The 14,113-nt window shown below is 46.5% G+C and overlaps 2 protein-coding genes across 5 annotated transcripts in view; one reads left to right on the top strand and one right to left on the bottom strand.

Annotated features, from left to right (window-relative positions):
- Positions 1-14,113, top strand: part of DAO (D-amino acid oxidase) — a 431,100-nt gene that overhangs the window by 134,442 nt on the left and 282,545 nt on the right. The gene's annotated exons all lie outside the window — the stretch shown is intronic.
- The window catches only part of LOC138492366 (uncharacterized), a 47,134-nt gene continuing 33,696 nt past the window's right edge, over positions 676-14,113 (bottom strand). Inside the window, exon 2 of one of the 2 annotated variants that reach the window (XM_069619454.1) lies at positions 676-5,292. In XM_069619454.1, coding sequence (XP_069475555.1) covers positions 1,904-3,520 — 1,617 coding nt within the window. In that variant the 5' untranslated portion in view covers positions 3,521-5,292 and the 3' untranslated portion in view covers positions 676-1,903. The remainder of the gene's footprint in view (positions 5,293-14,113) is intronic. The other variant, XM_069619453.1, reaches the window with a different exon arrangement.

The following is a 14,113-nucleotide window of genomic DNA, read 5'->3' as shown; positions in this document are numbered from 1 at the left end:
AATCCACAGAGAGATTCTGGACAGTGCCATCGTTAGCCTAGGCGCTGGGCTCTTCTGACTGCTGGATTCTGCAGCAAGTAGAGAAGGACCCTTTAAATGTAGGTGTAAGTGTGGGGCTTTTCACCTATCTATGGCGGGAGCAACCGGTTTCAGTGCTGTGCACCTTTTTAGCATGGAGTGTGCACTCCGGGAGTCATTTAGAAGTAAAGAATGAACGAAGGAAGTAACAAAACAGTGCTTAAGGAGCAACGATGGAATTTTGGATACAGTAAATGCGAATTTGGTTCTAGGATGCAGAAATTTCCTTTTAGAAGGGCTGGGTACAGAATTCAGGGATGTGGCCTTGCACAGCCATCCTGCCTTCAGACTTCCAAAGGGCTGAAGCTGATGCTTTGGATCTACAACACACCTTCTTTAACAGCAGAGTTGGTTGGCATGTGAGCTTGCATCAAAAGCCTTGCTGTAGTATAGCTGTTGTCATTTTTCTGGTGGTTTTTGCAAAAGAATCAGACAAACCTGATGCACCATTTCTGCAAAAACAAAAAAACTGCCAGCCTTTTGTCGGGGGGAAATTCTGCTGGGGTCGGCCGGGCCGTCCGCAGACCTCCGGGCAGGGAGGCCCCAACTCCTCCCGTATATCCCAAAAGAGATAGAGTATGAGACACACACAAGAAGCAAGGTGACTCTGCTGTTTATTAAACACAAACGGCAGGGATGGGTCAAGGATCATACGCGTCTGACCTGACACACACACAATCGTGGGGCTCGCAGGCCCTTTTTACTGTAGTACGACGCGCTACTTGCGTCACTCTAGAAAGTTAACAAAAAACCTATTGCCACTCTTAATTGGTTGCTCGAGTGGTAGGGTTAGTATAGCATACGTATAGATAATAATATGAGTGGACGAGGGTTAGTCAGGTGATATATCTGGGTTGTCCCTACAATTAGATACATGAGAATTGTTACATGAAGACTCCTAATGATTGGTTAATGTTACTGTCGTCAGTGATAAGAGCCCCATGTTCTGATTGGTGCGCCCGTGAGCTTCCCAGCCTGGGACCATCGCTGTTCCCAGCTCTCGGTGTACCTGCAATTTGCAACAATGTTTCACTATGGGTACATGCAGACAATGTGAAGACTTATTCATGAGCTGGATGGCCGAATACTCCCACCGTCGCAGATGTCCATTGATCCTTTCAAGTGTATCTGCCTGTGTCTCGTAACGAGGGATCCAGACGCCTCTTTCCTCCTGGGCTTGGCATCTCGTCAGGTTCGGCTTGGTCACGTGAGGTGGGACCGTGTTTGAGGCAGAATTCTACACAATTAATATTGTTTTTCCACTGTGTGCCTGATTTAATTGCAGGTGCAACTTTGATGTTGGTGCACGGCGTGCGAGGTTGCAACATCGTGCCCTTGATGGTCTGCTTTTGGAATGTGGGTTTGCAACATTACGACCTTGGCTGTCTGCTTTCGCCAGGCTCATTCTGCAGGATCAGCAACCTGACTCTTGTTCTGTTAACGTCCACGGGAGCTCTTGCTTGCGGCCTACTTAGGCCTGGTGTATAGATGGAACCATTTGGTGCACAGGCGCTTTAGGTTATAGTCTCATACTGTCTTATGACCAGTATCGTGTCTTCGTTATAATTCTCATTATGGCACCTAGGTTTAGAAGAAGCGTAAGCAAGCTCTTTAGATGAGTTCATGGTGCGTCTTGCGTTTCTGCATTTTGAGAGCCTATGTGGAAAATAATAAAGATGCACGTCCGTGAGTATGTCTGTCGCCTACGTCATAGCACTGAGTATATTCTTCATGTAGATTGGTGCGGGAGTGTCTAGTGTTTATGTTGGCACAGGTGTGCTATCCGTTGGCTAGGTCGTCATGGCAACTCTAACGACGTATAGTTTTAGTCCAGTTGATCCATGCCGCAGGCATCGGCATGAGCAGGGCGGGCTGCTGGGCAGGCAGATGGACACATCCTTATGTTCCTGTACCAGGGTATCTGGTCGTCTGGTAGATGGGCAAACTCTTCTCGTGGCGGGTGCTTGGGCCGTGAACCTTTAGGCCAGGCGCGAGAGGGGGAAGATGGGAGCCTGTTTTTCCATTTTCCCACTTCAGTCACCCCTCTGGTCGACTTGTCGACCACAAACATATCCTTTTCGTTATCTCCTCTTACTCTCCACACTTTAGTTATTCCTCCTAAATGTCCATAATGGTTAACATGATCTTCAAATGACCAATACATATATTCACAGGTTCCTCCAGGAGTACAGTATACCCATTTCCCTATGTAACTCCTGGGGTTTCTTGGGTTCTCGACCTTCACCGATGGTGGGTCCAGGTGGTTGGTGATGATCTGGTTGCGCAATTTCTCTCTCTCTTGTATTATTATGCCTGTGTGTTGGCCATCGTCTGCTGGCATCAGTGGGTGCATACCGACCATTTCAAGCAACTCGTCAGTGGTGCGTGCCTTCCGGGCTTTCCAAAATCTTATTATGATCAGTGTAGCTCCAGCCAAAATAATACAACCAACTATAATTTTCAGTCCATCTGACAGCCAAGATGGCATCCATGACCATAATAGCGAAAACCAGCTCTCATCCTTTTTCACACCTTTACTTTCATCCACCATTTTGGAGTGCAACTGGGCCAATTGTGAAACTGCTTCTGTCAGTGTACCGTTGTCAGCATCGTTGGCAGGAATGAATGTGCAGCATGATTGTCCTATCTTTGCGCAAACTCCTCCTTCCATGGCAGTGAGGAGGTCCAATACATATCTGTTCTGCAGTGCTACCATCCTTATTGCTCGCAGCTCCTCTTTTATCGCGTTGAATCCGTTTACTGTAGAATTGATGGTCATCATAAGTTCCCATCTAGTTATCTGGAGCCATTTTGCGTTTGCGTAAGCCTGTTGTCCCGGATGGATTATTGAGGAGAAGAACATTGCTGCTCTGCTGAATAGTCTGTGTTCTGGCGGGATTGAAGTCAGTGCCGTTTCCGACCTTCCCCATAGGTAATTTCCTGTCAGAGGTTCTCCTTGTCTCTTCCGTCTATTTAGGACAGTATCATTGCCGCTGGTCCTGTTCCCTGGCTCCTCCTGATGTGGTGCAGATCTCTTATTTCTCTTGTCCCCTTCATCCATCTTGGGAAAGTTCGCCACATTCACATGCTTCTGGGGTACCACTAGTGATGGTACATTGACATGCACCATCGTACATACACCATTCCACAGAGGGGGCAGTGTGTGATATGCCTTTTCTCCACAGGCCCAGTAATGGTCCATTACCACTGCTGTTCCTGCTCCCCCCTCAGGTAACTTCATCACGCTTCCACAATTGGTGTTGTATCCTACGTCCACCTCTCCTTTATGTTGGTAGCATACTTTAGGCGCAGTCAGCGGCAGTATTGTTATCGGGTCTTCATCCGTTTCTATCCATGTGAGCATAGGCACGTATTTGATCCAAGTAGTCCAACATCTGTGATTGTGTGCATCGATAGTTGAAATAGTTTCTTTTGTTACCATGTTGCTGCCAACCACTCCTATCTCCCATTTATTGTCCAGGTATACTTTCCCCGTTATCGTCACCAGTGGCCTCTCCCAGCATCCTAGTTTACCAGGAACTTCAGTGGCGTACCAATCACATGATAAATACTGCAGTGTTACTTTCTTTGTTTCTCCTTTTGCAGGACCACTTGTTATGTATCTGAATGCTTCAGCATGTAAACTGCTCTTGTGGTAACTCAAATAAGTCTTGAGGAAGTTGTTTTCGTATGGGTATGAGTCTCGTGTTTTTCCACGTAATATGCACCACTGTCCCTTGAAATCTTCCTTTCGTTTGGAACAGTGCCAAGTATATTATGCATCGTGCTGTTTTTTCGTCTATTTCTGTGGCAACAAATGTTTGAGAAGCGCTCATGGCGTATGGTATTAATGAGCAAACGTAGCAGCTGTCTTCTGTTGTCTGCTTACCAATGCGGGTCATGTGTTGATACCATATGTTGTTTGAGACGTGTGCTGAATCTTGTATATAATTGTCAATACCTTTATTATCTGAGTATGTGCTGCGTTGGACTCTATTTTGCTTGTGCGCAATTTTACTAATATCACCTGACGTAACACCTGTTCCAGCTGGGGATGGGGGTGTGTTAGGTTTGGGTACAGCAACAATATTGATAGCACAGCTGTACTGCCAAACAGAGGCAGCTACGAACCCGGTGATTACCAAAATCCCTATTACTTTTATTACATATGCTAATTTCACCGGCATTTTGCTCTTACCTTGCTGCAGTCCGGCAGCGTATTCTTGCGACGTTATAGTTGCCCGCCTGAAAATTCTCAATATGCTGGTTATTAAATGTTAGTTGTTGTTTTTTAAGCTCTCCCTATCAAATAGTCATTCAGTGCCCAGGCGAAGAGCTGTTCCCACGCTACTCTAAGCGATCTATCTCTTAGGGCAGGCAAGTATGGGTGGAGGTGGGGCATCGAATATTCTATGGCCAAAAGGAACGCTGTGTAGTAGACACGTACCCTTTTCCTTTTCAGGTACGTTGGCCTTTTTATTTCATATACAAATTGGTGTGACAATTCTTCTGGGTAATTATCGTCTGAGGGTACCATCTACTCCTGGGCAGTGAATTGGTTAGTTATCTATTTTCTTAGCAATACAATAATACACGGTTCCTGCATGTGCGAGAGAAAAGAAAAGAGAGCATTCACGTGTTTACATGTGTATTTGTGCAATACAATGTCCTTCAGTTCAGTTACTACTGTAATGGGGACAGGGGTCAGTGGATGGTGGGCAGGGGTTTTTTGGGTTCAACTGGTGGGCGTGGCTTTTACTCTTGAGCGTGTGATCATGGGGTGGGCTGTATGGGGATCACCCCTTTCTTCTTCAGTTATTGTCTCTGGGGAGTCTGGGGAGTGACAAGGTATGGGAATACTTGGGCCGCTGGCTGTGGTAGAACTTTTTTCTTCTGTTGTCGATGTTGTTGCTGTTCTCTCAATGGACCCGTCGATGGCGCTGGGGCGGGTCTGTTGTCTGTAGATCTTTACGTCGTGTAGGTGGTTCCAGGCACGCTTGTCCTGTAACTTTACGGCTCTTGTTGATACCTCCTCTACCAGATGGGGACCAGTAAAGCGTGGGTTATTCCATTTCCTATTGAAGTTGCGAAGTAGTACGTGGTCACCTTTAGCAACCTTACACAGTCCTTCCTTTTCCAGTTCTTTATCCGCGTCTTCTTGTTGGCTTCTATTAGACCCGCCCCGTGTGCGCTCGAGCTGTTGAGACACAAACACTACACTAGTAATCAAAGAAGACACATATTGGTACATTTCATCACCCAGAACACTTGCAGTGCTTTCGTGGTCGGTAAATGCTCTTGACGTTGGCGTTAGGGGAAGGCGCATTTGACGTCCGGTAACCACCTCATGGGGAGTGAGGTGGTGGTCGGACCCTGGCCTATTCCGTAGCTCAAATAAGGCTAATGGAAGACAATATAACCAACTCCTCTTTGTTGTTTGCTGTATCTTTGCAATCGCCTCCTTTAATAGGCCATTCAGGCGTTCACATACACCGTTGGCCTGTGGGTGGTATGCACATGCAAATTTATGTTGAATGGTCAGCAGTGATGTAATGTGCTGAAACATTTCGTTTGCGAAATGTGGGCCATTGTCTGATCTTAACACCTCGCACACTCCCCCCCTGGGGAAGACCTCCCTCACTAGGAACTTGGCTGCTCTAAATGCATCTGGGTGTGAACAGGGCCCTGCCTCAATCCACCTAGAGAATGGGCATACTACTACAATCATATACCTATTTCCTTGACATACATTGATCATATCAACATAGTCAATATGGAGATGCCGGAAAGGTCCCTCTGGCCGGGGTATAGTACCTCTTATCACCTTTAGAGTGTGGCCGGCCGTAAACTGTTGACATGTGAGACAATTACTGATAAAATTCGACACATGCGAATTTAACTCGGGGCAGAACCAGTCTTCCCTAATTCGTGCTGCAATTACTTCCTTGCCTGTGTGGACTGGATAATGTAGTTGGTTCAGGGCGGTGTTCAAAAGTGCCAATGGTATTACAACCTTTCCAGTGCCACCCTGGCGCCATAGTGCGTCGGTTGGTGACATTGTACACCCTCTTTTTACCCATATTTCTTTTTCGGCCATTGGTGCAGCCGCTTGTAACTCCATAATCTGTGTGGCTGGGTGATGGGTGTACCCTTCTCTTATCAACATCTCCTTAGCCATTCCCCTCCCTCTCCCTCTCTGTGACTCTGGGGGGTTCCATATCTCACCAAAGTATGCAGCATACTTCGCATGTGCGTCCGCTGCTGCGTTTCCCTTCGAGACGTGGTCCTCACCATTGGTGTGTGCGGTGCATTTCACTAAAGCTAATTCTTGGGGATTATTAATTACTTCAATTAGTTCAGCCAATAAGAGGGCATGTTGCACTGGAGTGCCATCAGCTCTCCTAAACCCTCTTCTTCTCCATTTCGACAACCCTGAGTGGACAGTGGATGTAACATATGCGCTGTCGGAATATATGGTCACTCGTTTGTCAAAGCTTTCCTTCAACGCCAAGATCAGTGCGACCAGTTCAGCTGCTTGAGCGGAGTAATGCTGTGGTAATTGTACACATTTCACTGCCACACACACCGGTACCTCCATCATTTTCACCACTGCTGCCCCAGTCCTCCTCACACCATCCCTCTGATTGATAGTTGATGACCCATCAATAAATAAGAGCTCACCCCCCTCTAGTGCGTTTTCCTCAACTTTTCTAGTACATGAGTACATTTCAGTTATTTGTGTACAGTCATGGGCATAATCTCCCTCCTCAATTACTTCTGCTAGGAACCTTGCAGGGTTGACCGTGCTACATCTAACAATTGATAGTTCGGCTCTGGATAGAATGATCTCATAACCTGATGCTCTTTGCGTGGTTAGGGTGGATTTAGGTTTATTTAATATCGCAAAAAGTGCATGTTCCACAAATAGTGTAGTCGGGCACCCCATGGTGATTGCTGATGCTTTTTCCACCGCAAAAGCAGCTGCGGCGAGACCTTGTTCGCAGGGGAAGTGGCCTAACATTACAGGATCTAAGTGGCCACTGTAAAATGCTACGGGTTTGTAGCCCATGCTTGTCTTTTGAGCCAACACTGCTTTCATTACTGCTGAGTCGCAATGTGAAAATATAAAAAATTGCCGCTCATAGTCTGGGGATGCCAGTACCGGAGCAGTTGATATCGCATCTTTTAATTCATCAAAAGCTTCTTTCATTTCCATCGTCCACCCCAGTTTTTTCTCCCCTTTATTAGCTTCCCGTAACGCCTCAAGCAGGGGTCCTATGTATGAACTGTAATCAAATACCCAAGCTCTACAGTAGTTGCAGAGCCCCAGGAACTGCTGCAGTTCCCTTACAGTTTGTGGCATTGGAGTGGTCGAAATAGCTTGTGCTCTTTGTGGTGCGATCTTTCTTCCATGTTGGGATATAAGCTGACCAATGTAAAGTACCTGTTCTTGACAGTACTGTATCTTTTCCATGTCTACCTTGTAACCTTTGTCAGCCAATATTGTCAACATTTTTAAGGAGTCCTCTCTGCATGTTTTTTCGTTTTTACTGCAAATTATTATGTCATCCACATACTGCAACACCGTGCTTTCTTCTTCAATGTTACCCAAATCCATCTGTATCACTCTGTTGAAAATTGAAGGTGATTCACAATACCCTTGTGGTAATCTGGTGTGCTTCCACTTAGCGTTTCTGTAAGTGAAGCTCGTCAGATCTTGTGAGTCTGGGTGTAATGGTATTGAGAAAAAAGCATTTTTAAGGTCGATCACTGTAAATCGTGATGCTTCTGCTGGAATGCCACACAATATTGTGGCCGGGTTTGCAGCTACGGGATATTCCGCTTCTACTATGTTGTTCAAAGGCCTGAGATCCTGTATAAAGCGCCAAGACCCCCCTTTAGCCTTGCGCACTGGGTACACAGCCGTATTACATGGTGATTCTGAGGGGACCAATATACCATTATTTATAAGGGCCGTTATGGTTTCATATATGCCCTCATCTGCCTCTTTTGATAGTGGGTACTGTTTTACTCTGGGGAGTATTGCACCTTTTTTCAATTTTATTTTTACTCCCCCCTATGCTTTTTATGCAGCCCACGTCATAGGGGCCAGTAGTCCACAATGATTTGGGTACCTTTGACATATCGTCCTTAAAGAAAGGGACCGGGGTGCATGCGGGTGCCTCAAGTGCCATTGCAATTTTCTGTGCTACTTGTTTGTAGGCCACTCTTAGCCATATTTCCACACTCATCATAAACACAATTTCACCTTCCTCCTTTTCATCTGAAAACAGCTCCTCATCTGACACCTGGGTGAGCCTACATCCTTCTGCTAATGCTATCACTGCCCTCCATGCTCTTCCTTCTCTGTCTTGGGCATGTACAGCAATATAATCGGCTGTTGCAATAATGCTCTCAATATCCATTGAAACCACCTTCCCTTCTGGTTCATTAACAGGTGTTTCTGGTCTGAACAGATAGGTTGCTGGCCTTCTCCATATTTTCCCTTCTATCCCTGGCATCCATGCAATTGCCATGTCTGTTCCATACTGGAAGAGTTCACCATCTACTGGCTCCGCCCTAATCGATGTCTGTCCACAGTATGCCTGCATAATTTGTCGTGCTGTGAGCATGTTAATCCCCGGAGTAGAGCAAATTATGCCGTCCTCAGTAAAGGAGATCATCATATTCAACCTGTTCATTATATCTCTCCCCAGTATATTTACTGGTGAGGCACTATAATATAAAAGTGGAACTGACAGGTCATAATCTCCAATAGATAAGGGAATGTTATCAGTAAAGGGAACCAACCCTCTAGCCCCAGAGAATCCTTGGGTGTTCATGGTCTCGCCTGACATCTTAAATTTACCTTCCCTTATGCAAGACCGGGTCGCCCCGGTGTCAACAAGGAATGATAATTTTTTGTCACCTATCGTTACCTCTATGCGTGGTTCCTCCGCACTATTAGGTGTTACTGACAGGATGGGACACACCAAGGCCGTCTGTGGGCTGTCCTATTGGGGGTACAACGACTGGCCATTTCCGGTATAAGGGTTGTGTCCCAAAACCGTCACCCTACCCAGTTGTGTTTGTGGTATTTGTGGTTGTTGTGTCATCGCTACCTGTTGTTGTGGCAGTGTTTGGGGCTGTTGTTGTGTTAATTGTTTTTGTTGTTCATTTCCTGGTGGCAACATTTGCTGTTGTGGTATGCCCTGCTGTACCTGTGCGGGCCGTGGTTGTCCCTGATCACTCCATGATGGTGTTCCTGGTCTAACTCTACACGTGCGTGACATGTGCCCTAATAGTCCACAGCTCCAACACACCGGTGGTTCCCTATTCTGCCATGGAAAGCTCCCTGTGTTGTCCTGGTATACTGGTTGCCCTGTGGGTAGGAATTTCTAAATCCTCCCACCTGCGGTTGGGTACCATACCCGTTCCCTCTCCCTCTCATAATTCCTCCTCTCCCCCTGTTATAATTGTAATATCCAGCTCCTTGCATTGGGTATCCTCCTCCCATGTTGGGCGTGTATGGTTGGAGTGGCGGCACCTGTTGTGTTGTAGTCTGTGAAGGTGGTATTTGGGAGGAATCTTGTGCAGCCACTACTTGTGTGGGGCTTTGGGTCATTGTTGTAGGTGTAGTTATTAGTGCCCCTTCCATTGTGTATTTAGTAAGCTTTTTCTGTACTAATTTAGCCTCTTCCGTTTTCATGTCCTCTTCCTTTTGTTTCATTTTTCCTTGCCATGTCCTACAATGATGCACTATAGTCAGTTGTATTTCGGGCCATGGTTTTGCTTCCATTCCCACTACTTTCTTTAGTTGTTTCTGAACTCCTTCTGGGAGCCCTTGTACCAGTATATGGTAAAATATTGCTGGTGTTTTATCCCATTGTTCTCTAGTTTCCATGCGCCACTTCTCTTGGATTTCCTGGATATAATCAACAGGATCTTCGTTCTCATGCATCTTGCGGGATGTAATTGCTCCTATATCTGATGTGTCTGGGTACTGTACCCTCAATGCCTGCCATAGTGCATGTCTGCAGTTTGCGAACGGTGCCCCATCGTGCGATGTATTTGTTATTGTTACCCCATGAAATCCCGCTCTTTTCCATATGTCATCCGCTCTATCCCCTAATATTGATATTAAAAGGCCCTTTACATCTCCTACTGCTAGCTTCTGTCCTGCGGTGTGTTTTTCCATTTCATATATCCATTTACCCGCACCTCCACTTAATGATGGGAGCCTACATTTTATATTTTCTTTATCGGTATGCTTCCAAGGAACATACTGTGGTCTAACCCCACCTCTCTCCAAAAGTGGCATTAAATTATGTCTTGTTTCACCCTTTGTGTTCCATAATATTGAGTCCTCACACCCTTCCTCCTCTTCCCTTTCTTCCACATTTTCACTTTCGTTTGTATTTCCCCTGCTCATACCTCTTTCTTCTCCATCTTTTCCCCTTCTTCCATCTTTCTCTGTATTTAATGTGGGCATGTGTATACCTCTTTCCTGTCTGCGACTAGGGAGGTCTCTAAGCCGCCATGTATAGGGTGTCCGTTCGTCGGTGAAGGGCGCTAGTTTTATTTTGCGTAACGAACGTGAGGTGGTTGAGCATGTAGGGTGCGATAGGGGAGGGCGTGATGGGGATGATGGGGATGGGGATGTTGCGTCCTCATATGCCTGTCTTTTCTCTATTCCTTTCTTTCCCTCCTCACTTCTCTCCATCTCATCCTTTCTCCTACTGATCCATGGTGAGTCTATGTTGGTCCGGGTGATGTATAGTTTATCCAAGCTTTCCCTTTCACTGTTTCTCCCTTCATTTTCTACTCCCTCTTCCTCACTACAAAAGCTATTCATAAACGGCACCCCCCACTCGGTCTTTTTCCCCTTGATCGTTACTGTTTGTAAATCTATTAGGTCCAGTTCTCCTCTTTCTCCTTTATCAACCGCTCCCCTTTGTGCTGATGTTGTTGCTACTTCTGTGTCATCATATACATCCCCCCATATTCCACTCTCCCTTCCCCTATCCCCTCTTTCTCCTTCATACCTTTCCTCCATCTCCTTACTATTTTCCTCCCTTTTCCTTTTCAATTCCTCCATCACTTCACTTCTCATCTGTTCTAATATTCTTTCATCCTCTTTCTTCCTTTCCTATTTCGCCCTTTCTTTTTCTACTATACTCTCCATCACCCTCCCTTCTTCGTATTTCTTAGTTGATTCTGATAGTAACCTCCTCCTCCATATTGCCATTTCTTTTTCTTTTTCTTCTTCCTCCCTTTTCTTTTCCCGCAGTATTACTCTTGATACCCTTTCTGCTGCTGCTTTTACCCTGTCAGCTTCTCTCCTTTGCTCCTCAGTTCGTTCCCTTATTTTTTCCAATTCATTCTTACCTTCTTTCCTTTTCCTCGCTCTCTCTCTCTCCTCCCTCTCAAGCTGCTTGATCAATTCATTCTGTTCATCCCTTAATTTTGCTAATCGTTCCTCCAAAATCTCTTCTTTTTGTCTTAACAGCTCTTCCCCCCTCAATTCACTCTCCCTGGCATTATCCTCGTCTGTTTTCTTTACTACCTCTTTCTCTTCTCCTGTTAATGAACCTCGTAATTTTAATAATATCTGTGCAGCTACCCATTCATCGTTTCCTATTTCCACAATCTGGTCTTCTCCAGTCCTCCCCTCCCCTGCTGGCATTTTCCTATGAGCCACATATGGTGGAGGGCTGTATGCCGGGTTCGAGTATCCCTCAGCCGCCCTTAACTGTCCTCTTTCTATTTCTCCCAATTCTCTTAAAGGGTACAACCCCCCTCCCTCTGTTTTTACTCCCGTTACTAGGGGTATATCATTGCTCGGTTCCTTTTTTATTTCATCTGCTTTATTATTCTTTTCTCCTCCCTCACCTCTGTTTCCCGTGGTTTTTGGGTCCTCATACCCCTGTTTCCCATCCTCTCCTTCCTCCTTAATCTCTGTTTCTTCTGGTATTTCCCCCATAGTGAATATTCCATTTGGTCCTGGTCGGGACCCCTGGAACATCCTCCATAAGTTAAACACCTCCACGTGATTTGCCAACTTCTTCCCTTTATATGTATTGTGCAGATGATTTAATAGTGAATGTTGGGCATATGGATCGAAGCTACCGTTAGGCGGCCACGGTGTTAGCATTTTGTTATCCGTCCCCTGGGTCCATTCTATGCTATACTTAATCAGTTTCTCCCTATGGGGTGGCAGTGTTGTGCATATGTATTGTAGTGGCGTGATGAGGGTGTTCCCCCACCCTCCCGATCCTGTTCCGTATGACATAGTAGCGCTCCACTCGCTACCCTTCCCTAATCTGGTATCAGTTTATCCCACTAGTAGTTTACAATATACAGCCTTATATCGTTACCTGGCCCCGTAAGTTTGGGGACTTACGATAGTCCGCTTAAGGAAAATTATAAAAATATAGTATGTTACATTTGTAGATTTTCCTCTGCCTTTCTTCCTTTATACAACACCCTTACGGCCCCCTGCGGCCGAGGCGTACGTAGCCCCCTGCGGCTGCGTACCCCTTAGTACGTTCTTATACAGTCGTCCTGTTTTCACGTGCTCCTCCCCCTTCTACACTTGCCGTGGCCGGCGTTCTCCGTGCGCAGCCACGTTCCCCGTTTCGCCTTTCCTTGATCAACTCGTTTACCGTTTATCTCTGTTTCCACTCCCTTACCGCAGTTCTCTTCCTCAACACTCTCAAAACGAGGTGAAAACCCTATTGGTGACGTCACCGATCACGTAGAGCTACTGGTAAGTTCTTCATATACTCTTTAAATCCGAAATACACCTGCAATCTACCTCCGTTAACCCCACAGCTGTCTTCCTGTCACTCCTGGAACAAGGTAATCAAATCAACATTATAATCGGACTGCGCACGCTGCGTCGCCTCGCGTGTGATACGCCCCTCGACAGGAGGGCTTAACCAGCCAATTATCTTCCGTATTGGGCAACTAACTAGCTACCGCCTACAGGGAAACATCATCTACCTATCGAGTGTCTTGCTCGAACAATAGGGATCCTCATCTACTCATTGATCAATAAATGCCAAATCGTAGGAAACCACACACACACACACACCCTTACACGTAGTCGCGGCCTAGGCCAATCAGTGTCTACGAGCGGCCGCACGTGATGTTTTCGCGCTCCGCCCCCTTCTCTCACGTTACGTAGCCAACTGCTCTCGCGCTTGTTCAACTATCATTCATTCTATTTCTAACACTAAACTGTCAAACCTTCGCCGTTCACCTGTGCAACACTTCCCGCCTCCCGTATTTAATTCCTCCCCCCTCCCTCACAATTTCACATTGTTTGTTGTGCGTGTCATGCTCACCAAGTTCTCTTGATGCGGGGCCGCTCGACTGCGTGCACCCCTCCAAGCGGCTCGCCACCTCCCCTCGTCTGGACCACGTCTGGACACTCGCCAACCGCGGGCGGGATACTTCTCAACCGGCTCCCGAGGGCCAATATCCAGATTGCGCTGTCCGGTCTTCTCGCAGTTCCGCGACGGTCCTGTAGTCCTCAGAAGGGGGCGACGGCAGAGGGGGCCGCGCCGCCGGGCCTCCTCGCAACTGGAGTGCTTGGAAGAAGTAAAAAAAAATAATAATAATAAATAAATAAATAAAAATGCCGATCTTAAACAGATCTCAGCAGTGCCTCCAACTTGTCGGGGGGAAATTCTGCCGGGGTCAGCTGGGCCGTCCGCAGACCTCCGGGCAGGGAGGCCCCAACTCCTCCCGTATATCCCAAAAGAGATAGAGTATAAGACACACATAAGAAGCAAGGTGACTCTGTTGTTTATTAAACACAAACGGCAGGGATGGGTCAAGGATCATACGCGTCTGACCTGACACACACACAATCGTGGGGCTCGCAGGCCCTTTTTACTGTAGTATGACGCGCTACTTGCGTCACTCTAGAAAGTTAACAAAAAACCTATCGCCACTCTTAATTGGTTGCTCGAGTGGTAGGGTTAGTATAGCATACGTATAGAGAATAATATGAGTGGACGAGGGTTAG

The sequence above is a fragment of the Ambystoma mexicanum genome, chromosome 10 (assembly GCF_040938575.1).
Source record: "Ambystoma mexicanum isolate Mex_15411 chromosome 10, UKY_AmexF1_1, whole genome shotgun sequence".
Taxonomy (NCBI): Eukaryota; Metazoa; Chordata; class Amphibia; order Caudata; family Ambystomatidae; genus Ambystoma; species Ambystoma mexicanum.
The sequence above is the reverse complement of the archived record's forward strand: the minus strand, read 5'-3'. Positions and strand labels throughout refer to the sequence as shown.